At 59.6% G+C, this 23,442-nt stretch overlaps 12 protein-coding genes across 12 annotated transcripts; 6 read left to right on the top strand and 6 right to left on the bottom strand.

Moving 5' to 3' along the window:
• Positions 1-25: 25 nt before the first annotated feature.
• MICPUN_58279 (predicted protein) lies at positions 26-1,333 on the bottom strand (the record flags this gene model as incomplete). The annotated part of the gene is made up of 1 exon (XM_002501936.1): positions 26-1,333. One exon carries the CDS (start codon positions 1,331-1,333, stop codon positions 29-31), a length of 1,305 nt encoding a protein of 434 aa, XP_002501982.1. The 3' UTR covers positions 26-28.
• Positions 1,334-1,504: 171 nt separating this feature from the next.
• On the top strand, positions 1,505-2,338 carry MICPUN_70748 (predicted protein; the record flags this gene model as incomplete). Its single annotated transcript, XM_002502308.1, has 1 exon — positions 1,505-2,338. A coding segment is annotated over one exon (834 nt), but the record flags the coding sequence as incomplete, so codon positions are not given.
• A 399-nt stretch (positions 2,339-2,737) lies between these two features.
• On the bottom strand, positions 2,738-3,690 carry MICPUN_108194 (predicted protein). The gene has a single exon (XM_002501935.1). It carries the CDS (start codon positions 3,571-3,573, stop codon positions 2,830-2,832), a length of 744 nt encoding a protein of 247 aa, XP_002501981.1. The 5' UTR covers positions 3,574-3,690; the 3' UTR covers positions 2,738-2,829.
• A 329-nt stretch (positions 3,691-4,019) lies between these two features.
• MICPUN_58276 (predicted protein) lies at positions 4,020-6,056 on the bottom strand (the record flags this gene model as incomplete). The annotated part of the gene is made up of 1 exon (XM_002501934.1): positions 4,020-6,056. The coding sequence occupies one exon, from the start codon at positions 6,054-6,056 to the stop codon at positions 4,023-4,025; it is 2,034 nt and encodes a 677-aa protein (XP_002501980.1). The 3' UTR covers positions 4,020-4,022.
• Positions 6,057-7,311: 1,255 nt separating this feature from the next.
• MICPUN_58275 (predicted protein) lies at positions 7,312-7,851 on the top strand (the record flags this gene model as incomplete). Its single annotated transcript, XM_002502307.1, has 1 exon — positions 7,312-7,851. The coding sequence occupies one exon, from the start codon at positions 7,312-7,314 to the stop codon at positions 7,849-7,851; it is 540 nt and encodes a 179-aa protein (XP_002502353.1).
• Positions 7,852-7,854: 3 nt separating this feature from the next.
• Positions 7,855-10,818, bottom strand: MICPUN_58274 (voltage-gated ion channel superfamily; the record flags this gene model as incomplete). The annotated part of the gene is made up of 2 exons (XM_002501933.1): positions 7,855-10,659; positions 10,768-10,818. The coding sequence occupies 2 exons, from the start codon at positions 10,816-10,818 to the stop codon at positions 7,933-7,935; spliced, it is 2,778 nt and encodes a 925-aa protein (XP_002501979.1). The 3' UTR covers positions 7,855-7,932.
• Positions 10,819-11,214: 396 nt separating this feature from the next.
• On the top strand, positions 11,215-11,778 carry MICPUN_58273 (predicted protein; the record flags this gene model as incomplete). The annotated part of the gene is made up of 3 exons (XM_002502306.1): positions 11,215-11,253; positions 11,348-11,702; positions 11,738-11,778. 3 exons carry the CDS (start codon positions 11,215-11,217, stop codon positions 11,776-11,778), a joined length of 435 nt encoding a protein of 144 aa, XP_002502352.1.
• Positions 11,779-11,986: 208 nt separating this feature from the next.
• Positions 11,987-12,464, bottom strand: MICPUN_72957 (predicted protein; the record flags this gene model as incomplete). Its single annotated transcript, XM_002501932.1, has 1 exon — positions 11,987-12,464. A coding segment is annotated over one exon (478 nt), but the record flags the coding sequence as incomplete, so codon positions are not given.
• A 163-nt stretch (positions 12,465-12,627) lies between these two features.
• On the top strand, positions 12,628-13,866 carry MICPUN_58271 (predicted protein; the record flags this gene model as incomplete). The annotated part of the gene is made up of 1 exon (XM_002502305.1): positions 12,628-13,866. One exon carries the CDS (start codon positions 12,628-12,630, stop codon positions 13,864-13,866), a length of 1,239 nt encoding a protein of 412 aa, XP_002502351.1.
• A 24-nt stretch (positions 13,867-13,890) lies between these two features.
• MICPUN_108192 (predicted protein) lies at positions 13,891-14,953 on the bottom strand. The gene has a single exon (XM_002501931.1). The coding sequence runs from the start codon at positions 14,852-14,854 to the stop codon at positions 13,949-13,951; it is 906 nt and encodes a 301-aa protein (XP_002501977.1). The 5' UTR covers positions 14,855-14,953; the 3' UTR covers positions 13,891-13,948.
• A 2,193-nt stretch (positions 14,954-17,146) lies between these two features.
• Positions 17,147-18,148, top strand: MICPUN_58269 (predicted protein; the record flags this gene model as incomplete). Its single annotated transcript, XM_002502304.1, has 1 exon — positions 17,147-18,148. The coding sequence occupies one exon, from the start codon at positions 17,147-17,149 to the stop codon at positions 18,146-18,148; it is 1,002 nt and encodes a 333-aa protein (XP_002502350.1).
• A 183-nt stretch (positions 18,149-18,331) lies between these two features.
• MICPUN_58268 (predicted protein) lies at positions 18,332-22,956 on the top strand (the record flags this gene model as incomplete). The annotated part of the gene is made up of 1 exon (XM_002502303.1): positions 18,332-22,956. One exon carries the CDS (start codon positions 18,332-18,334, stop codon positions 22,730-22,732), a length of 4,401 nt encoding a protein of 1,466 aa, XP_002502349.1. The 3' UTR covers positions 22,733-22,956.
• Between the last annotated feature and the right edge of the window lie 486 nt (positions 22,957-23,442).

Raw genomic sequence — 23,442 nt, 5'->3', positions numbered from 1 at the left:
TGATGCAAAAATTGACCACTACACACTACTAACCGCGCAACATGGTTGCTACGTCGAGGTCCTTCTTCAGCCCCTTCTCCGCCGCTGCGATGAGCTCGAGACTTTTCACCTCCTTCGCCAGGTCTAGACACTTTTTGTACGCCTCAGTCGCGTCGCCGTCGTTGCTGCCATCCACTGAAGCGAGGGTGTGCGAGTTGCCGCACTGGAGCCACACCCTTGCCTCCTCCTCCTTGCCGAGCTCCTTGGCGATACTGAGCGCGTGTTGCAGATGCACCTCCGCCGCAGGTCTGGTTCCCATCAGCAAATGCGCCATGAAAACGTTTCCGTGCGCCTTGCACCTGCGTCCGCGCGTGTCGCCGAGCGGCGGCATCTCCGGCTTCTTCTTTTCAATTTCCTCCTCCTTTGGCTCCTCCTTCACCTTCATCGCCGCCATGGCCTCCTCCGCGCCCGCCTGTTCGAGCACCTTGAGCTCATCCATCCAAGCCTCAATCGCCTGCTTCGGCTGTCGCATCCTCAGCAGCGCGGCGCCTGCGCGGTTTCTGGCGCCGGCTCTCATGTTGTGGTTCCCCAGCTTCTCGCCCGCCGTCGCCGCGCTCGACAGCAGCGGCACCGCGGCGTTCAGGTCCCCGACGTCGAAGAGCAGGCACCCCGCGAGGAGCAGCGCCGCACCTTGCTCCTGTTCGTCGTTGCTCTCCGACGCCGCCTCCATGAGCGCTCTCAACTCGACTCGCATCTGGTCGACGTCGCCCTTGGCCTTGTTAATCTCCGCGGCGATGGAGTGAGGCCTCATCGCCTCCGGCCCTCCCTCCCTCCGAGCGTGCATCAAAGCGGGGTTCAGGGCCTCCAGCGCCTGCTTGTACTTATCTTGAATCATAAAACACTTCGAAAGCGCGCAAGATAGCTCGTTCAGTAGCTCCCTCTCATCGTACTGGGACGCGATGGCGACGCCGTCCTCGAGCTGCTCCTCGGCGTCGGCGAACTCGCGCGCCGACATGAGCCTCGCCGCCTCGGGCAGGATCTCGTGCCTGATGCGCAGCAGCTGATCAGCCTTAATCTGCTCCGGGGTCTTCTGTACGGGAGGATCCCCGGGCTTGGGAGCCGCGGTGGCCGCTTGGGAGTCGGCCGGCGGTTTCGCAGCTGCCGCCGCCGACGGCTGCTTCGGCGGAGGCTGAGCGGGTTCGCCATCGATGGGCACGCATACCTTGACGTGCTCCTTCCATACCTCCTTCTGACACGTCGCGTTGCAAAAGTACACCTGCTTGCATCGAGGGCAACGCTTCAGGCCCTTATAGCTCGCATCGCAGTTCAGGCAACGCTTCGCCGAGTCGTCCATCGTCTCCGCGCTATTCTAAATGCGCTGTGAATTTGTTGGTGCGTACAGTCGGTGACGCCTAGGAGGACCGAACCTTACGGGTCCTCGGGGATCGCCATGGGGTTCAACGCATCGCTCGCGTTCGGAGCGTACCTGGTCTTCGCCGCGGTCTTCCTGTTCGTGATCATGTTCGGTGAGAGCGAGATGTTCCAAGGCACGATAGTTGAGCGGATCCACTACTGGACGACGGAAGGTTGGTGCGTGGCGTTGGATTGGGGCCTGAGGAAGACGCTGGGCAAGGAAAAGGGAGAGAGAGTGTTCGGGGTGATAAACCACTGGGTATGCGAGCGCGCGAACCCTTTCATGCAGCTGGTGTACCTGTCCCTGGTCATCGGCGGCTACTACGTCTTCGTCGCGTACGGGTTTGATCTCATCGGGCTCTTCGTGCATCCCGCGCACGCGTTCGTTCTGCCCACGGTGATGACCCTCAGCCTCATGCAGTGGCTGCGAGTGTGCTGGTCCGACCCCGGGGTGATCAACGCGTCCAACCTCGAGGCGCACTACCGCGCGCACCCCTTCGACGGCGTACTGTACAGGCCCAAGGAGTGCCCCACCCTGGGCGTCACCGTCCCGGCGAGGAGCAAGTTCTGTAACACGACCAAACGACGGGTGGCAAAGTTCGATCACTACTGCGGATGGTTCAACAACGTGATCGGGGAGAACAATCTGCGGCACTTCATCGTGTTCCTCGCGGTGCACGTCGCGTTGTGCGCGTACGTGGCGTACTTGTCCACGGCCGTGGTGTACGGGGAGGTGGCCCGACGCGGACTTTTAGTGGCGGAGTTCAACACTCGGCGGGGACCGCGGAGGTTGACGGAGGATTGGCTTCTACTGTCCAAGTTCCTGGTGTATCACTACGCGCCCCTCGTCATGCTCGACATCTTCCTTGTCGTCCTGGTCATCGCGCTGGGATCGTTCCTGGTGTACCACCTGCACCTCATCAACAAGGGCATGACCACCAACGAAACCTTCAAATGGAAATACGTGAGGAAATACATGCAGAAGCAGGCGGAGGAGGCTGCGGCCGAAGCGGCATCGCAGAATACGGCGGGAAAGATTCAGGCGCGACGTAACGAGGGACTGGACGTCCTCGACGAGGCAGATGTCGGCTGCGTCGGTCCGACGGGTGGAGAGGCTGCGGTTGTGGCGAAAACGGTCAAAACACATCGATCGTTCTGGGACAGGCTGACTGGCCGACGCAAGCCCAAGGTGACAGCGGAGGAGATAAAAAACATCTACAATAAAGGTTTCCGCAAGAACCTGTGGGAGGTGTTCCACCCACCGTCTCAGGCTGTGGCGCAGGAGATGCAGGAGATGGGATCGATAACTAGTGCAAATGCAGGGGGAAGCAAACGTAAGAAGAAGAAGGAACGCTAGCTAGCTAGCTCTAGCTAGTCATTCAATCATTCAACTAGCTAAGCTTGCAAACTAAGTGTTGAAGTAGAAACAACTCAACATCACAGCGCCGCGGTCGTTCCTCCCGCGCGGTACCTGCCTTTAGCGTTCAACTGCTCCTGAAGCCAGCTTCTTACAGACTTGAGGTTGTCGCCATCGAGCCTGGGCACGACGTGCCCTCGCCCATGTCGAATGACTGCTCTCCGTTCTTCGACAAACATCTGCGACGCACGGTCCGACATAGCAGGGGGGATCGCCCTATCCGTCTCGCCCACGATGTGCAGCGTCGCGATATCCATGCCCATCTCTCCACTCGCCTCGGTGTACAGCCTCTTTGCCTCGTCCGTTCGCGCTTGCATACCAGAGATCAAGATTGCAAAAGCACCCGGATCCCCAGCATCCCTGGGCACGAACGGCCCTCGGCCTTCCACCTTTCCCGTCGCCGCGAGTAAACCCGTGAATGTCGCGCCCTGCGAAAATCCCACTATACCGTCGAATGGCCCCTTGGTTCGCCATACTTCCTCAACAAACTCCAGCGATCGCTCCAGTCCCTCGTACTGGAGCACCTTCCCTTCCTTGCCCTCTACCCCGAACGATGTGGCGTTCCACCACTCGAAGTACGGGCCCTGGAAGAAAGAGGCGACATCCTCGGGCACCTCGCCGCTGGCGGGATGAGGCGCATCCACGTAGACGAACTCGCAGAGGTCTCCGATAGCGTTCGGCCAGTTTCCCAGTGCCTCGAGTTGGTCGCGGAAGATCGATCCAGAGGTGCGAAACGAATGAAGCGCGAGGACGCGGAGCTTCATCGCCGCGGGTGCCTGCGCTGCAGCGGCGCGTAGGGGAATCACACGCCTTTCGCGAGGGCCACGGTTGCGGAACCTGGCCGGGACCCTGAATTTTATCGCGGCGAGAGACTCCGCCGACGCGATGATGCACATTGACACCATGGAGGGTAAACTGGTGGTGAAGATCTAACTTTTACTTTTGACAAGCAAGACCGACGCGAAGACGAAGATAGGAGAAGAGCAGTGAATGTTATCATATGTTGACGTAAAGGGTACGTATCATTTACTTACAATCGTGCAATCAATACTCATGACTTCACTCCCGGTCGACGCATGCCCCGCATGCGCGTCCCCTCGGCGTGTGAACGCGATATGGTACGGTGAGGGTACGCACGGGTCAAGGTGCAGTGGGAGGAGTTAAGGGCACAGAAAGGCGTGTGCCCCCATTCAGTGGTTGTGCAAGGGCGTCATTAGGCGCCCGATCCGGTGGCTGCGGTCCCGCCCGTGTAGTTCCACAGGCGGCTTCCGGTCCAAGTCTCATCCGAGGCGGACGAAGTCTCCACGGCTGAGGACTGCCACATAGTTGGGTTGAAAGTAATGTTGGATGCCTGATCGGCGGAGGCGTTGGGGGACTCGAGCGACGAGCGCTCCGAGCGCTCCGAGCCGCTGCTGCCGCCCCACATGCCGCCGCCAGAGCCGCCCCACATGCCGTTGTTTCTCGCGGCGTTGAGCTGGCTCTGTGCGGACATGTATTGCGCCGCCTGAGTTGGGCCGTTGTCAAGCTTTGCTCTCGTCGTGGAATCATCCGGACCGATGTTGAAGAAGCCCTCGCCAAAGAGGGCAGTCTCGTCAAAACCGAGAGAGTCGAGCGCGACATCCGAAGCGGATCGATGGCTTATGTTTGAGCTCAATCCGAACCCGAGGCTCGCCATGTCGTTCATCGCCAACGCCTGGGTGTTGGCGGACCTGTTCGACGCGGCTGCGAGCTGCGCGAGGCCCGCGGCGGACGCGAGCACTGGCAGCCCGCTCTCGGGGTGGGGGAAGTAGTAATCGCCAACCGCGTGGGGCACGTCGGCGGCGACGGCGGCCGCGGGCGCGTCGCCGTTACCCGTGTCCTCATCGCGCTCGCGCCAGGGCTTGACGCGAATCTCGGCGCCGCGGAGGGCGTGCGAGGGTCGCTCGAGGACTCGGGCGACGGCGTCTGCGCCACCCGGGTCGGAGAACCCGAGAAACGCGTAACCGGCGCCGGAGAGGCTCGGAGTGCGCCTGGGGGCGTGCGAGTTGCGCAGCGGCCGCGGGTTGCAGAAGGCGAGCTGGCCGAACCGACTGAAGTAGCTCCACAGATCCTCGACCCTGAGGGGGATGGCCTTGGAGGGGACCCTCCACGTGACGTAGATGCGGTTCTCCGCTGGGATCTCGCTCGCAGCGGGGCTCAGCAGGGCGGCGCCTCGAAGGGCGCCCACCGCCGCGGCGGTGAGAGCGTCGGAACCGGCGCCGTGGCGGGACATGGCGAGCAAGCTGGCGTTGACATCAACCCCGAGCGATTCGAGACCCGCGAGGTTGGCGCCATCCACGTTGTATCCGGCACCCTTCAGGAGCTGCGCAGACCTCAGCACGTCTCTCACCTGCTGCGACCCCATCAGGGGTCCGTTCAGGTCCAAGGGCAGAGGAGAGTCGTAAGTGGCCATGCCGGCGGCTCCCACGTTTGCCTGACTCAGGGCATTCCTGAGCTGCCTGAGGTGCTGCTGCTGTTGCTGTTGCTGTTGCTGCTGCTGCTTGAGGATGAGAGCGCGGATACGCTCCTCTGGGGTCTCCTCCCGGCTCCACGTTTGCTGCAGTCCAGCCTGGAACGCGACGTACTGGTCGTTGGTGACCTGTTGCATGCCGTTGCTGTTGAGCATGCCGTTGCCGTTGAGCATGCCGTTGCCGTTGAGCATGCCGTTGCCGTTGAGCATGGCGGTGCCGTTGGTGTTGGGGGCTCCCGTGGCGACGATCTCGTGCTGCCCGTGCGGCCGCTGACGAACCTCGATGACATCGGTGAGGTGCTCGCGGAGAAAAGAACCAAGCGTCGACTTCCTCGCGCGGCCGCTCGGCTTGCCGCTCCTCGCGCTCTCGGGGGTGTACTGGGAGTCGAGCATCTTGAGCGCCTGCGTCAGGGGCTTGCGGTAGCACTTGAGGTACTCCTCCGGGAGCTGCGCGATTGACAGCGAGCCACGAGCCAAGAGAAGCTGGCGGATCTCGTGCTTGACAAATCGCAGCGGGTCCATCGGGTGGGGCTTCCAGGTATCCGGGATCGGGTTCGCCTGCAGGTTTGGGGCGGGGTTGGCGGTCGCAGCCGTCGCGCCGGGAAAGGACCCGGCGGGAGCAGGGATGGACGGGGCGCCTGAAAGCTTGTTGGTGTTGGCCTGCGCGATCGCGGCGGTGAGTTGCGCGGGAGCGGGCATCGTGACCGCGCCAGCCTGATCCTCGTCCCACAGCGTGTTTGGGAACGCGTCCAAGCCCATGTTGATGTTGTCTTTGGGAGTTCCTTGGCTCGTTTCTTCGAGCAGACGTTTGGTGAGGACCCCCGCTTGCTATGGATTGTCTTCTATTTGTACTAGGGCAAAAAGCAGTTTTTGCTCTTGACCTTTGGTGCGTGCTGCTTCGGCGAGGTTTCAGCTTTGGCGCGAACGGGTTTGTTCACGACTTCTTTCAGAGACGCGAGTGCAGTGTCAGCGGCGCTCGATTTCGCGCGCTGCTGGCCTCGTTGTTTTTCTCACGTCTCCACCTCGCAGCAGTGTGTTGGGTGCTTCTTCCGGATTCTTGTTTTTCGGCCGGTCAGCACAATTTCCGGGTTGGCTCTGGTCGTGCGCTACTGGAAAGCGACGTTGAGCGACCTGCGGCGGAGGTGAGGGACGAGATCGAGTCAATCGCTGTTTTTTACCGTCGCTATGAAGGGCACCCCGCGGCGACATGCGCGTCGCGCGCGCCCAGATCGGCGCCTCGACGTTGAAAAAAAACTCAAACCCACCTGAAGCGGGTGATCGTCCCCTCGGAGGTGGACCGGGCTGCCATATCGCGCGCGTTGGAGCGGATTCTCGAGTTGTCAGAAAAACACCTGGCGGGCGAACAGTTGTCGTCGCTGGCGAGGGGTCGCCCCGCTGGACTGCGGTGGTGCTCCTGCCGCTCGCGCCGAGGTGTGGGCGCGCAAACCAACCGCAAGCCGCCAACCAAAGCGCGTAAGTTAGAGTCTCGCCCAGATTTTACGGGGGAGGCAACAGAAAGCGCGACAGCGATGGCCGCTCTTGGTTTTCGTGACTCGGAGGGTGTATCGCTGAATCCTAAAACGACGAGCTAAAAACAAGCGGAGGCGAAAACAGCTCGAGAATTGCCGTTTCAGCCGTCCCATAAAACTGGAGACTCCCCCATTTCTTGAGACCACATCAGCAAGAAAGCGTTTGTTTTTTTGCGCAATCCACGGAAACACGTGTGCGAAAGAAGCGGGAACTTTCCTCGCGTCTTTTTGGTCTCGAAGAGAGGCGCGAGACACCAAAGTCCAACAAAGTCCAACAAAACCAGGTCCGAACGAAGACGCCACAAACAACTCGCAGGGGAGACACACGCAGCTGCTCACGCGCGCAGACCACATCGAAGCGAGTGACGGCTATGCCAGCATTCGCCCTCGCGCTTAACTCTGGAACTTTCGGAGCGTCTTTTCCCAGCCGTGCCGCCACTCGCGTCCGCTCACGTGCCCCGGCTCGAGGTCCCCGGCGCGTCTCGATGGGTTCCGTCAAATCGAGCGGCGGAGAAGACGCGAGGAGCGTCCCGATTCTGTTCCTGGACATTGACGGAGTGCTGAACCGAACCGCGACCGCGCCGCAGATAAACCTCGAGCAGGACAAGGTGGATAGGCTCAAGGGTGTGCTGGAGACCTCCGGCGCGGACATCGTCCTCACCACTTACTGGAGGTGCTTTGAGGATTACATCAAATACGTGCTCATGAGGATGGGAGCACAGGGTGATCGGGTGGTGGGAAGAACACCTGGGGAGCCGCACTTGATGGACAGCGTGAAGCACGACGACAACGTCAAGTACGCGCGCATCGTGGAGATAGAGACCTACCTCACCCACAGGTTCGGTGAGGACAGGAGCGGATGGCCCAAGTTTGCCGTCGTGGACGATAAGCAAGTGGTGCCGGCGGGTCACGATTGGAGCGACCGTTTTGTGAAAACCGAGCCGGAGGTTGGCCTGACGGACGAGCGGGCCGGGGCACTCGCGACGGCACTCAATTTGGAACCCGCGGAGGTTGCGGCGGCGTGAGATGTGGGTATGAATATAGTTACATTATACTCGCAGTTGAATGCGTTGCGCTACTTGAGTCATTTTTGATGAGGGTTCTCGTTACCAACCCTGAGTGGGCCGCGCGGGTGGGGTGCTTCCCCCCAGCGGCCTCCTCTGCAGCGCTCTGGTTCCAACGCCCGCTACACCTCCGGATGTGCCACCGTATTGCCCACCGTAGCCTCGTGATGGTGGCAGATCCGATTCCGTCATATCTGCAACACCTCCGGGGGACACCCGGGACGGCGCGGCAGTCGGGCGCGACACGCCGCCCATCGTCTTGGCCACCTGCTCCGCCATTCTCGTCTGTGCCTGCTCCAGATGACCCAAGATGGTCCTTTGTGACCGTTCCTGGAACGTACGCTGCGCGTCTGACATCTGCGAGAGCGTGCGAGTGATGGAACCGACCTGCTCAGCGAGCGACTGCACAAGCACAGCCAGCTGCTGAGTGTCCTCGGCACCGCCCATCATCACCTGTTCGCCGCCACCACCGGTGACCTTGATCCTGTCGAGCTTGTCGAACAGATCGCGACGCAGCTTGTCCACCTCGCTCTTGACAGCATCCACGGCGGCACTCCCGCCGATTCCCTTCGACACCGTCACGGGGGGCAGCGAGGAAGATCCCGCGGGATTCCCAGCCAAACTCGCCAGGCTGGACATCCCGGCAGCCTTTTTCCCAGACCCATCCAGCGGCGTGCTGAACAGCTCGCTGCGCGACCTGTCGTGGACGTCGCGCTCTAGATCCTTCCTCGGCTCGGTGCCGTTTAGCAGCGCGTCGAGTTTGAGGTGAAGCGCGTGCAGCGACTGACCCGCGCGATGGTGAAACACGTCTAGGGCCCGCGCTGTGTACATGGTGGGATCCATGCTCCTGACGCTGTTCGGCATCACCCCGCTCGTGCCGTGTTCCGTGGATTTGACCTTGCTCAGCACCCGACCCCTATACCCGCGGTACACCTTTTGCACCTTGATCGCCGCCCGCTCTTTCATCTCCTGCTCGCTGGCGCCGTCGTATCGCATGCCAAAGCCGTCATCACCGTAAATCATGCGAAGCTTCTTGAGGTAAAAATCCGGTCGCTCGTCCATCTTGTCCCAGACATTGGCATTAACACCGTCCTCCTCGAGGGCCCTGAACGCCTTGGAGTAAGCGATAACCTCTTCGCGGAACACAATCTTAATTGAGAGTCTCTGGAAGTGCTTCTGCACATCCGGGAAGTACTGGAGCGCGCCCACGAGCATGTTGCGGTCAAAGGAGAACAGATCCACAAACGTCACTGCGTGCGCAGAGTACGAAACCTTGCCCTCCTTGTACAGGCACTCAACGCAGAAAACCTGGCCTGTGGTCACAATCTTCTGTCGGCATATCGCCACACCTTTACGCACCATGAACATCTTGTCACACCAGTCGCCAGGCACCAATATCTTCTCCTGCGGGGGGTAGGTAGATTGCTTCATGTTCATCGTGAGCTGGATGACGAGCGCCTCTGGGCACTTGCGGAAGAAGTCAACCTTGGTGATCCAGGTGTTCATCCCGAGCGTGATCTCCGCCCTAAGCGCGGGAGACATCTGCTGCAGCAAGGCAGTGTGTGCGTCCACATGCGAGGACGCCAGGCGGTACTTGAAATACTCGCGCAGTCGCATGCACAAGTCATGGTCCCACCTGCCCTCCTTGAGAAAAGCGTTGAGCTCGCCCATGAGCTTGTAAAAGTCGTTCTTCTTCGCATTCTTGGTCGAAATCACGTTCGACACGGCGCCGATGATGTAACCGTACACGAACGCTCCGACCAACATGGCAAATGAGACGAAGATCCTCTCGATCAGCGTGCTCGGCAGGATGTCGCCGAAACCGATGGTGGTCATCGTCATGCTTGACCAGTAAAACGCAGCGATGTAGATATCAGTCGTGCTCACCACCCCTCTTGGATCCTGGCCAACCTCCAGCTTGCCGGTTTCGTGGAAAGTGTTGAACGCGGTGTATTTCATCCAATTGTATTCGCTGTCCTCCAGGTCGGCGACAAGTCCCCACGCACACGCCATCCAGTGGCTTGTCACCAGCGCGAGCACCGCGAACCTCACAAGCTCGAGCATGGAGTAGTCAATGTTGTACTGGGTCTCCAACCTAGCGAAGATGCGCGCCGCGCGCAGGATGCGTAGGAGTTTGACAAGCCTCAAAAGGCGCAGAATACGCAGCACCTTCATCCTGCCCACGCTGCTGGTGTTCATCAACAACGCAATCAGGTCAAAGGGGAAAACAGAGACGACGTCGATGGGAAACCAGCCTTTGAGGTAACTCCTGACCACGGTCGGGTGGTGGAACACCAGCTGACCATCTTCCGGGTCGTAGATGGCGACGAAGAAGTTCAGCACGATGTCCTTGACGAACAGTCCGTCCACAGCGCGGTTGATCCAGAAAAGAGTGTCGATCTTTGTATCCATGAACGAAACCTCCACAGGGGTAACAACGGCGGTGTACAGAAGCAGGACGAGCGTCACCATGTCCCACCGCCGCATGTATTTCGACCTCGGCGAGATGACCCAAGGTGACGGTTCCATGAATATCTTGTGCTTCTGCATCTCCTGCACTCCCGCGGCGACCATGCCGATATCCAACTTCGCCTTGGACTTCTCCCTGAACTCCTTCTGAATGTCTACAACGGCGTCCTCGTCGCCAGGATTCCTTACCTGCCCGGGGAGGCCGCCTTCCTCGTCCCTTGCCCCATGGTACGTGTTTTTAGCGTGCTCTGACTCTCTAAGCTTCTCTTCCTCGTCATCGAGACCGAGGAGTTGAGACCCCTGCGAGTTGTCGGTCTCTCGTCAGAATTATTGCGTGGACGACGGATCCGGGGGTAACGCGCAATGCGGGGCGAGGGGAGACCGAGCGCGGGAGGACGGGCGACGCACCGCTAAGTTTCGAGCGGCGTATTTATCCTTGTTCTTCCTGATTTGAACCATGGCGCTCCACCTGCCACTCGCGATAGGACTCCCTAGGACTCCCGGTCACCTGCCCTCGGGCGGTTCCGCGGTTGACGAGAGAGAATTGGGGGGAAAGAATTCGCAGGGCAACCGCGTCGGAAGCGGAGACCGCGAAGCTTCGGTCGGGATGGACCCCGCGACTGAGGGAGCGGCTCTGACGAGCCTCACAAGAGCTCTCTCCCTCTCTGTGCGCCCTCGCTGTCTAGACCCACGTGGGGGCAGCGCTCCGGGGCAGTGGCTCGAAGGCGCGTATCCTCTCGTTCTCGAGCAAATTTTTGCCCCAGAGAAACCGACACCCGCGATCGTTCGATATCCGTGACGCCAAAAACCTCCTCCGAGTCATCACGGCACTCCCAGGGTTCGCCGACCAGCAGCATGACGGGAGTCGGCGCCTTCATCAACGGCAAGTGGGAGGTGAGCTCGCCGTCCCGACTCATCCCGACCGAACCCTCCTCGCCGCGTTAGACCGATATTCCGACTGAACCCGCTCTCCCCACCGCGCGCGCAGCCCAACGCGGTGGTGACCGTGGAGAAGGGCGCTCACGTGCCTTTCCATCCAACCCTCGCGGATGTGAGCGACCAGACCAAGCGAGCGTTCTCGGCGGTGGCGGCGGAGCGGGTGGCTGCCAAGCTGGAGGCGAAGGCCAGACCGATGGAATTTCAGGCCAAGCTGGAGGCGGCGGCGCAGTTCGCCCTGGACGCCGAGGCGCACGAGGCCCGGCGAAAGCTAGCGAAGAAGAAGCGCCAGAGAGACAAAAAGAAGAAGAAGAAGAAGAAGCGGAGGCGGGATTCGTCGTCGTCGAGCGACAGCGACTCGTCGTCGTCGTCCTCGGAGGAGGAGGCGAGGAGGAGGAGCAAGAAGCGTAAGAAGGAGAAGGACAGCAAGCGATCGAAAAAGCGGTCGAAGAAGTCCAGGCGGTCTTCGTCCTCGTCGAGTAGCAGTAGCAGCTCTAGCTAAGTGTTAGTAGTCAACTCGTAGAAGTCAACTCGTACGGCTTCATCTACCTTCTACCAGGTAACCTCTTCTGCCTGAGCTTCTCCAGCTCTGTCACGAGACCGTCTGCCCTATGCCTCGCCTCCTCAAGCTGAGTCGTGCAGTCCGACGCCTGCCCTCTGAGCCCTCCCCCGCCGGCTCTGCTCGCCTCCTTCACGTACGTGGCGAGTATTTCGATCCTCTCCTCAGGCATCACGAAGATGCCTTCCCTCTTTGTAGGCACCTGCTGCATGGCCTGCAGCGCGGCTTCGCCACGGGTGATCCTCCCAAATATCGCGTACTGCCCGTCCAGGTGAGGAGCGTCGCCGAGGAGGATCGAGAACGACGACGTGGCCGAGTTGGGGTCATCATAACGTCCCATTGAGAGGGTGCCAAAAGTGTGTTTAACGTCGTTGCTGAACTCGCCGGGGAGCTTCTTCGACGCAACCTCGCGCTGGTACGCGTCCATGGGAATCCTCCGACCTCCCACCACACCGTCCACTTGCGCAACGAAACCCTTATCGACCCTGAAGAAGTGGTTACTGATGTACAGCCCTCGCCTGCACAGATCGAGAATGTGCGCCGATGTAACAGGCGCGACGTCGGGATAGAAAGCCAGCTCGATGTCGCCTTTTGTCGTCTGGAACACCACGCGTTCGTCGCTGAGCCTCTGCGCATCACACGGCCGACATGTCAGGGCAAGCCCCAGGACGAGCAGGAACAGCGAGACGATGCGCATGCCGGGTGTTGCTGCGCGGGAGATTCTGCCGCTGCTACTACCGAAGGGAGTACTCAACTCAGTTTGACCCGCGCACATGACCGCTCCGCCCGGCTCGGTGATGCTCGTTCCCGAGGCGGGCTTCTGCTTCAGGGGCGTCAGGAACAAGTGGACCGAGGCCGGGGGCAAGGTTTTCGTTAATATTTGCTCTCACCCGCGCATCGATCCCGTCTGCGGGGCGAACCTCGTTCCGGCTTCAGAGGAACACCTCGATCTTTGGGGCCTTGGGAACATGAGGGTGCCGGTGCTCGTAGGTCCTGTGAGGGGCATGAAGGACGGGGAGGGGAGGGACGCAACCGCGGTTGACGTATTGTTCCATCCCGCGGTCGTGCAAAGGGCGCTTCAAGGAGGCAAGACGGTCACGAAGGAGCACTACAGAGACTATCTGATCCAGATTGCGACGAAAAACATTCACGAGGATCACGGCATAGACCTGGCCCCCGCGCGCACCGAGGTGCTACCGACGGCGCGGTACAAGGGACCCAAAGGGGAAAATTCGGAGAACACACACGCGTTCCCGGTGTTTGCCTCCGATGCGGGGCGCGGGGAGGAGCCTTCGGCAACCGCTACGAGGGAACCGGGCAACCCGATAATCCAAGAGACTGGCACGCGCGGCGGTGACCGGAGTAGGGACACAACCTCAGATCGCATTAGAAAGGGTCAAGCGGTCAGGAAGGGCTTTTTCTCAGCTTCAAAGTCCGCCGAGCTGTATCCGGACGGATCGTCGGAGGGCATACCGAAGCCGGGCGAGCAGTACGATCCACTTGGTCATATTCCTGAGAGCATACGGACAAAGTGTCACGTGATCGACACGGGTGCCATTGGTACCGCAGACCTGGATAGAGTGACGTCGCAGTACGCTAAGACGGGTATACTGGACACGTCCACGGAGGGGGTATACGCTAAGGGAACAGATCCCGGGGGTAAGAGGCAAGTTGGGCTAGGTCATCCGGGCGCGTTGAGGGAAGAGTCCAGTACTGGGAAGCCCACGGCGAGGAAGCCAGCTGCGAAACCGAAGAAGGAGACGCCCGAGCACGACATACAGGAGACGATGCTTGCAGGCGAGTCTGCGGTGGAGGTGAGGGTGAGGTTGCCGAGACTGACTGGAGGAATGGCGTCGGTTAACCTCGACGTCGGGGAAGAGACAGTTTCTTTGTCCTCACCCGAATACGACCTGAACTTGCAACTTCCGCACCTGGTAGACGTTGAGTCGGTTTCTGCAAAGTTTAGCACCAAGCGTGCGGAGCTCAAGGTCACGGCGAGGCGCGTAGATTGAGTAGACTGATGACTCAAAGCCACTGGCTAGCTACTAGATTTAAATTAGGATTCAATGAATGATCAGTCTATGCACTGATGCTTCACTTCCATTTGCCAGAAAGCACAATTCTGACGCCGAACCCCGCCATGCAACACACCGCCTGCAGCGTCAGCAGCGCCATGCATAACGTTCGCTCTGTTTGTGGACCCAATATTCTGAGGAACAGATTGACTAGGTTCATGTTGTAGTGCGTCTCCGTCGCCTTTGACGGATGCAACAGCCCAGTTTCCGTGTCCAGCTTGGGCAGTCGGTGCCTCGGACAGTGTACAATCTTGAAGAGCTGCGGTGAGGAGTACAAGAAGTTGACGATCTGCGGCAGGAAGAACAGCACGAGCGTCTCGCTGAAGTGTCCGAGGATTCCCGCTACCCCAAGCGACATGCCAGCAAAGTACGTGAACGTGTCGCCGACGAAAACCTTGCTCGGATACCAGTTGTGCGCCATCAGTGCGAGTGTCACAGCGAGGAAAGGCGCGGAGAGGCAGAGTGAGAAGATATGCGCCTCATGCATCTGCATACCTGCGTCATTCTGCGCAATCAACCTCTCCGCCTGCTTCACAGCCTTCAGCGCCACTGAACTCTTGCTTCCCAGTGTCTTCATCAGCATGTTTGCCCTTTGGATAGCTTCCGGCATGGAGAGAGAGCGGATGGAAGGGTCTGCCTCCTCGTACGTTCCCGTCGCGACGATGGTGGTCACGTTGAGGAGCACGATGGCCGCGGCAATGACCGCACTCTGACCAGCTTCAAGCCCGTTGATTCCTGCGTGTATGTTGATGCTGTTACTGCAGAAGATGACCATGAGGAACATGTACAGGTAGTAGATCCAGCCGAGCTCCAGCAGATCTGAATCATCCCCGAGCAGTCGCCGAATGGGCCTAGGCACCAAAATGGTGGTGCTACCGGCGTAGGAAAGCAGCAGCGGCAACGCCGCAAACGCCGGAAGGATCATCTTTGCTCTCCATGGCAAATCCAATACGTCGTCGACGAATCCGAGGAAAATGGCAAATCCAATCGTGGCCATCGCCGAGTTGTGCTCCAGCGCCCAGTCCTTTGCGCGATCTCCTCCAAGAAGTAGATGCGCACCCTGCAAGATTGACAGACAGACCAGGTACACACATCCAGGCGCAAGACCCGCCGCTTCAGGAACCTTCACCTCTCCCTCGGGTGTGCCACGCTTGTTGATGTCATATCCGAACATACCTCGCTTCAGCGTGAGTCTTTGCACCACGTTAACCAAGCGTTTGGTGCTTCCGTATGCAAATATGCACACAGAAGTGATTGAAGCGAGCAGTCTAGTGGTGCTGGGACCCTGACGCATCATTCCAGGTGCGGCGAGGAGCGCAGGGGCAATGCAAAGTCCACCGATGACCATCATGTCCCGCGCGCGAGCGGCATCGATGGCCAACGTGCGGGCCGTCGAGCCGTTCGCCTCGAGACTCCCGTCATTGGATGGGCGAAGCTTTCTGAGCTGTCGCTTGATACGTTGGATGACCGGTGTTGACAGTCCCACAACCAACACACCGACTGATCGTACCACAACCTCTGCTGCATACGCAATCTCAATGGCGATGGATGCAATATACACGTACACCAAACGCCCAGCTGCGAAGGCAGACTCAACGACCGCGTCTCTCACCACCAGAAGAATGTCGACCAGCCCAAGTCTCCACCACGCCTGTTCGACGAGCCCAATGACAGTCACCCAAGCCGCCGCCACGCCAAATTGCAACGCGTGGTAAACCCGCATGCAGAGTCCAATCACTACACCCACCGCGAATTGTATCCCGTCCCAGGCACTCGTCGTTAACATCATCATCGACCTGCCCGCAATCTCAGAAACGTAAGCAGTCTCAATCAATATGGCAGCGCCAGCAAGCTTGATGGCATCGACACCACGATGGGCAAGGGATGATACCATAACAGATCCCGGCGCTCGACCTCCTTTTCTCGAGGTGCGCTTCGGGTCCGATACCCCTGCGTCGTCTTCATCTTGCGCATCTTGTAAACGATCCACAAGTATCGGCTTAAGACCGGTACTGTCTAGTCCTCTCGCGCTGAGCTCATGTCTGAGCATCGCCACGGTCATCTGCGAAGGCCTCGTTGCCGAAACAGCTGGTTGCAGCTTCTTTGATGAAACCTTCGGCTTCGCTGGGGTGATTTTGCGCGGTTTCGAGCTTCGTTTGCTGAATGCGCGGGACATGAGGTCCAACAGAGACTTCCTTGCCATCAAGGGCACCGCAGTGACCACCAATCCGGCAGATCGCATGGCAACCTCGACCACGTACATAGCCTCGATAATGACAATTGCAAGGCATTTGTAGATTGCCTGCGCTGCCGCCCTCAGAGAGTCAACCACCACGTCCCTGGCCACCAGAAGATGGTCGAAAATACCGAGCCTCCACCAGAACTGTTCAAGCATTGCGAAAAGGGTGAACAAAATCACCCGAACGAAGAGCGCGGACGCGTGGAAGCCATGGACGAGCAGGGCAAGAGGAACTCCAACAGCAACGATCGCGCGGTCCCGAGCCGCGCTCAGGATCTCCGCTGTGGTGGCGAGAGCGTGGACAGAGCGGTCGCGAAGCGTCCTCAGCGCTTCCGTCTCATCTATCCACATCATTTCCTTTGTTTGCTTCCGCGGCTAGTGCCGAACAACTGTTCCTCCTTCCTTCTCAGCAGCTCCTGGTCCCTAAGCACACCCTCGTGGAGCTTCTGCAGAGTTGAATTTTGCAGGTGAGAGATCAGCGGGGCGATTCAAGGTTCAGACAGACTGGTCGGGTAGGCTTCGGCGCTCGCTGTGACGCGCTCACGTCTATGTAGGATGGCAGGGGGATCACCCCGTCGTTTGATCCGTCGCGCGGCGTGTCGCGAGTGGAACGTGCCGCGTCGAGGCGGGAAATTCGGCACGGATTGAGATGTCTCTCCGACGAGCCGAGGGGCACACCTTTCGCTCCTCCGTCTGCTCGAGGTGGATGTATCCGATTCCCACCGCCGTCGATACCGTCACGGCGAACAACGCAGCCACAGCCTTGCGCGTCTGGCTCATGCACGCCCCGTGATTCTGTGATGCACCCCTCGTCCCCTTGTTGCAGAGGCCGCGTGCCAGAAAATATGCCGCTTCACGACATCGACAGCCTTTGTGACGTCTCTGATTTCTTCAGTTCTTCGGGCACAAGCGTGGCCGCCAGGCGTCCGGGTTTGATGTGGTGAAATAGCCTAGGCGGCACGTGAATAGGCCACGGGGATGCGGGAGGCGACCTCGTTGTCCGCGACGACGAGCGCGCCGAACGGCGGCGTGAACGAGGCGCCGCATTCTGTGCCGTGCGTCCCCATCGCCGATGCCCAGCAAGGTTTCGCCCCGACGCGTGCTTCCGATGGCAGGGATGGCAGCGTGGTACTGAGTTTCGACGCGCTTGGCTCCTTGGGTCCGAGCATAAGCGGCTCGATCCACTACAGGAGGCTCACCCCGCGTGACATGGGAGAGTGTGAGAGCCTCCATCGCGCGTTGTTTCCGATCAGTTATGAGGAAGTCTTTTATCTAACCGCACTGAGCGAGAGCGATGGGATCATCACCCTGTGCGCAGTGGAGAGGGATTTTGGGGGTGACGAGAGGATTGTGGGAGTAGTCACGGCGAGGGTCGTGCCGCAAACAGACGAGGAGGACAGGGAGGTGGTTGCGGCCTTCATTCGGAGGAAGCGTGGCAGATTAAGAGCGATGACACGTTGGTTAACTGAAGCATTGGCGAAAACTCAACCGAAGGGAGGGGGCGAAGTTCTTGAGACACCGTACGTATACATCCTAACCCTGGGTGTCCTCACGTCGCACAGACGCAAGGGGCTCGCTAGTGAGCTTCTCGACCGCATCGTCGAGCGTGCAGTCTTTGATCATCAAGTGGAAGTCAGTTACCTCCACGTCATCACACACGATGCGGGGGCCCTACGATTCTACACACGGGGGAATGGGTACGAGGTTCTTACACAACATGTAAACTTCTACCGGCTGCCGCCAGAAGGTTGTCCGGAGCCGGGCCGGATACATTACGACGCGTTCACACTGGCACGCGGTGTCGGTAAGCTTTCTGAAGATAGCGTCGGCAGGACAGGACATGGTCGAGGTGGGCCATCGCCTCTTGGAGAGCTGGCACGTGGGTGGGAGCAGATGTGGAGGGCGATCGTCGCGCTCATAACTTGGTTGAGGATGTGGGCATCGCAGCGCTTGCAGCGCAAGGAGCAGCACTACATGTAGGTAGCAAGCGAAATGAAATCGTAGTCCCCAAAAGCGATTTGCCAAGTCCGGAAAACGTTTTAGCGTGACGAAATTCCTTCGAGCCCAAATGCGTCGAGGTAACAACACAGTGTTGAGGCACCCCACAGGTCGAACGGGCTTCGCCGAGTCCACCGGCGCTCGCTCTAACCAAGGTAGAGGGTGATGGGTAACAAGAAGAAGAGAGGTGGTGCACCTTCCCCCGGACATGGAACGCCGGGAGGCGGCGCGGTCGCGTCGCTGCCCGCAATAGTCGAGGAGGAGCTGACTGCGCTTCAAGCCATCTACGAGGACGAGTTCTCCTTCGACGAGCGCGAGCATCGCCAGTTTCGCATCCGGGTTTCGCCTCCGAGCCTCGACGATGATAAGGACGACCAGATCCCGCCCGTCGTCGCGGTGATCGTGGTCCAGTACGTTGCCGGATATCCGAAGAAACCGCCGGGCGTCAAGCTGGACCGCGACGAATCTCGAGGGGTCAAGCCCTTAGTGCTCGAGCAGCTGGAAGCGCAACTTAGGCGACAGGCGGCGGATCTGGCTGCAACCGAAGGTGACGTGATGGTTTTCAACCTCGCGGAGGCGCTCAGGGAGAACCTGGCGAACCCAGACTTGGTTCCCACGAGCGAGAGAGACGAATCGCTCTGGGACAACATGAACAGGAGGGTGAACGAAAACGGTGGCGACCCGAGTGCGAGTGCAACTGAAGCCGAGACAGCCGGGGGTACCGTAGACAGTCCTGCCGTCGTCGACAGGAAGGAATCGATGGATCTAGGAGGGGACGACGATGACAATGAAGCCTACGGGGACTATGCCCTCCACGAGGATGACGACTGGGAGGAGGTCGCCGTCGCAGCTGCCGCAGCCGCAGTTGCCGCGGGAGCCGCCGGGGCGGATCTCGCACCTCGCGGGTTGCCGACGCTCGCACAGCCAAGAAAGCAGAGCTCGAGGAGCGCGACGCTTCAGTTGCGGCTAAAGAGCGAAAAGGATGCCGCGGGTCGTCAAACATCAGGTCCTTCTCAGGAGAATTCGCCAGAGGTGGAGAAGAGTTCAACGTTCGCAGAGAAATCGTGGGGCAAAAATGCAGGTGCCAGCGCTCGCATTATCGAGGAGGACAAGTCCGATGAGTCCGAAAGCGAGACGGACGATTCGGAGTCTTCGTCTTCCGACTCGGAAGAAGAGGATTCGCAAGAGCCAAGGGACTGGCTCCGGATGGGGGAGATCAGCAGCAGGGGTGGCAAATCATCCATGTCACGCGACACCCACTCGTCCCTCGATCTGGTCGACTCGCTCATGCGCGGCCTTTCCTTCATGGGATCGGCGGTCCACTCTACTGGACACGTACTAGAGGATGAGGACGACGATGCCGCCGCCGATAGTTTCGATCGAATGTTTCCACAAGTCGACGAGGGCGACGGTTCAAGTGCATCTCGGAGAAGGCATGAGCAGATGCTCCACCTCCTTGTGGGTCACCTGCTCGGTTTGCTCTGCGAGGCGGGTGGTCCCCTTCCCCACGCTTTACCGGCTCTCACCTCTCAGCTCAGGGCGTGCGGTGTAATGCCGCGCTGGCTTCGGGAGGTCCTGCTGCATCGACCCGCACACTTCCACCGGGCTTTCAAAAGAGCCTTTGACGCAGAGGGGCGCGCCGCCTCGGCGAGCGTCAACAGTGACCCGGCAACGCAGTGGGCGATTCAAAAATTCTGGGGTGGAGTCTCTGACAACCCAGGCGACGCTCGCAAACATCCAGGTGCGATGATTGGCGTAAACGAGGTTGGATCGTCTCGGGGTAGGAGCAGGCTTGCAAACTCGGAGTCGGTTCTTGACGCCGCAAAGCTCGATGTGCCCTCAAAACCAGTGCTTCCTCCATCCAGGTACGCCACAGACTTCCAGGAGATTCGTATGCTCGGACGCGGCGCGTTTGGTCGTGTGGTGCTGGCTGTGAACCGGTTGGACGGACGCGAATACGCCATCAAAAAAGTTCGCATGGCGACCAAGTCTGGCGGACCCGTGTCTCCCGCGGCGGCCGCGAGGGTGCTCCGCGAGGTGGCCACCCTCTCGCGCCTGGAACACAACGCGGTGGTTCGATACAATCAGGCTTGGGTCGAGGAGGCTGTGGAGGAGAGGCGCGGGCCGAAGGGTGGAAGGATGAGCATGATAGATGGTACTTCAGATGGCGGCACTTCGGATGAGGCTGCTGCATGGGGTGGCGGTGGCGGGACCGCAACGGAAGCAACAGAGGCGTCCGGCACGACGGCTACCGGCACAACAGTCACGACCTCGTTTGCGGCACGACGACTGAACGAGCCCGTCACCGTCGCGTGGCTTCATATTCAGATGGAGTACTGCCGCGCAAACCTGCGAGACGTCCTCGACCGAGAAGCGCATCTGGGAACAGAGATTGACGATGAGAGAGCTTGGGCGTGGGGCAGGCAGATCCTCGAGGGTCTTGCGCACATTCACGCACAGGGCATTGTTCACAGGGACCTGAAACCCGGCAACATCTTCGTTGACGCGAGGGGACAGCTCAAGATCGGTGACTTCGGGCTCGCAAAGTTTGGCGGCGCCGACGATGGAAGCTCAGCCGCCGCGGAGGCTGCCGCCATCGCCGCAGGCGCTGCAGTTGCCGCGCGCGGGGAGGCTGGCGACGATGACCTTGAGCTTGACACTGACAACCCGGAAATTGACGTGGAGTCTACTGGCGCCGTTGGAACGTACCTGTACACCGCTCCGGAGGTTGAAGCCGGTTGGGTGAACCAATCCAGCAAGGTTGATCTCTACTCGGCTGGGATCGTGTTCTTCGAGATGCTCCGGAGGTTCTCAACCGGGATGGAACGTGCGGTGGAGCTCAATCAGCTTCGGTCTGCACGTCCAACCGCTGGCCAGAGCGGAAGTGAGCGGCTGCCGCCGGACTTTCGGTCAAAGTACCCGCAGCAGACGACGCTCATAGCGGCACTCCTGGCTCCAGATCCTTCAGAACGACCGTCAGCTGCTGAGGTTTTGTCGAGTGGTTTTTTGCCCCCGAAGGGAGGTGACGAGGCGTTGGAGGAGGTGCTGCGGGCGGTGGAGACTGGTGGCGCAGAGCACGACAGAGTTGTCGAGCGGCTCACATCCGACGGCAGTGCGGGTGCGAGACTGAGCGAGCGAGCGGCAGCGACGGAGCGAGGGGCTCCCGCGGCTGTCGATGCCGCCGCCGCAGAGCGAATGTTGACAACACTTCGCGCGACGTTCAGACGACACGGGGCGAGTCCACTGTCGTCGCGAGCCGTGAATTGGTTGAAAGAAGGGGACACCATACTCTCGCAGGCGGGAGGTGAGGGACACCGACTACTGTCACCATCGGGCGCGCTGGTCGTACTGCGGCGAGATCTTCGGTCGTCGCTGGTACGTCAGGCAGCTGCAGAGGAGGCAACAACGCTTCGAGCATCCTGCGTGGGTATAACGTTTCGATCCTCAGCTCCTGGCCCGAAGGATGGTGGCACTGGCGGAGCCAAGAGCGGTGGTGGCGGAGGAGGTCTGCCTCGTGAACACGTCCAGGCTGATTTCGACATCATTGCCCCCAAAGAGTCGACTGAGGCTTCCATCGCTGATGCCGAAGCGATCAAGTGTGCATGGGATGCGTTAGTCGAGCGAGGCTTGTCGCCGCGGGTGTCCCTTAACCATCGCAGAATACTCGCTGCGGCATGGATTCGTGCGGGAGTTCCTTCGGAGTTCAGGCCTCGTACGGCGGCGATATTGCGAAGGGACGCGTCGCTTACCGCCATCAGACTGCCCCCTGAAGTTGTCAAGCGCACAGCCGCGCTACACTCGCTTCGCGCGGAGGACCCGGTCGCAGCGACGGCGCAACTCATGCACGAACTTGTGGGCAGCAGCTCGACGCAGAAGACTGGTTCGACGGTGTTGTTATCCGCAATCGATCACTTGCGTGCGGTGAGCGCACACCTCGAATGCATGGGAGTACCCGCATCCAGGATCTCGGTGTCTCCATTGCTTCCGCCGCCCGAGCCTTACCACTGCGCCGGTTTCTTCGAACTTACCGTCCACACGTCAAACTCTCCATCCACTGGGGCGGCGGCGAACGGTGTGTGCGTCGCCGCGGGTGGCCGATACGACTCATGGCTTTCGACTGTGTGGCCGAGTCATGCCGCGCACCCGCCGCCTGGAGGCGTGGGCGTGAGTGTTGCGGTGAGAAAGGCTGCCACGCTCGCCGCCAGCGCCGCTCAACGAACAAAGTCACCGCATGTAGTTGCCGCAGCAGCAGCGACTGATGTCATCGTGTGCGCGAGAGGTGGAGGGGGACTCATCCAGGAGCGACTCGCACTCGCCGCCGAGCTTTGGGCGAACGGCATACGGGCAGAGGTCGTACCTTCGACGGCACCAAGCGCCACAGAACAGTATCAGTACGCAGGACAGAGAGGCGCCCGATTCATGGTCACGGTTGATGGCGCACTGTTGAGTGCGGGCGAGCGGGTGCGGGTCAAGGGCTTGGGAAGGGGCGGCCAGGAGAGAGACGTGTCCAGGCAAGAGGTTGTCGACTTACTCAGAGGAATGTTAAGCGGGGGAGGAGGTCGGTGAACATGCTTGTAGATGATTGCAGAATGAAAGCTAAAACGTTTTCCGGACTACGGCAAATCGCTTTTGGGGACTACGGCATTTTGGATTTAGGGTTGATTCAGGGTCGAGCTCAGAGCGGCGGGCTGCTATGTGGACCTGGGTCGCGGCGTGACGGTGGACGAGTGATCGCAGCACTTCCCAACAAAAGTCGTGCGATAGTAGATTGTAAGTAACACGATGTGAACAAAGCCTCATCGGTCGTCTCTCCTCGCTCGCGGCGACTGATTTGCATGAGGGTTGACCTCAGGGTAGAGGGTTTGCTGAGGGTATGTTCGAGGGTTCAGGGTTCATAAACCCTAACGATTAGGGTTTAGGGTTTAGGGTTTAGGGTTTAGGGTTTAGGGTTTAGGGTTTAGGGTTTAGGGTTTAGGGTTTAGGGTTTAGGGTTTAGGGTTTAGGGTTTAGGGTTTAGGGTTTAGGGTTTAGGGTTTAGGGTTTAGGGTTTAGGGTTTAGGGTTTAGGGTTTAGGGTTTAGGGTTTAGGGTTTAGGGTTTAGGGTTTAGGGTTTAGGGTTTAGGGTTTAGGGTTTAGGGTTTAGGGTTTAGGGTTTAGGGTTTAGGGTTTAGGGTTTAGGGTTTAGGGTTTAGGGTTTAGGGTTTAGGGTTTAGGGTTTAGGGTTTAGGGTTTAGGGTTTAGGGTTTAGGGTTTAGGGTTTAGGGTTTAGGGTTTAG

Source organism: Micromonas commoda, chromosome 5, assembly GCF_000090985.2.
Source record: "Micromonas commoda chromosome 5, complete sequence".
In the NCBI taxonomy this organism is placed as follows: Eukaryota; Viridiplantae; Chlorophyta; class Mamiellophyceae; order Mamiellales; family Mamiellaceae; genus Micromonas; species Micromonas commoda.
This window is presented reverse-complemented; position numbering and strand designations above follow the sequence as displayed.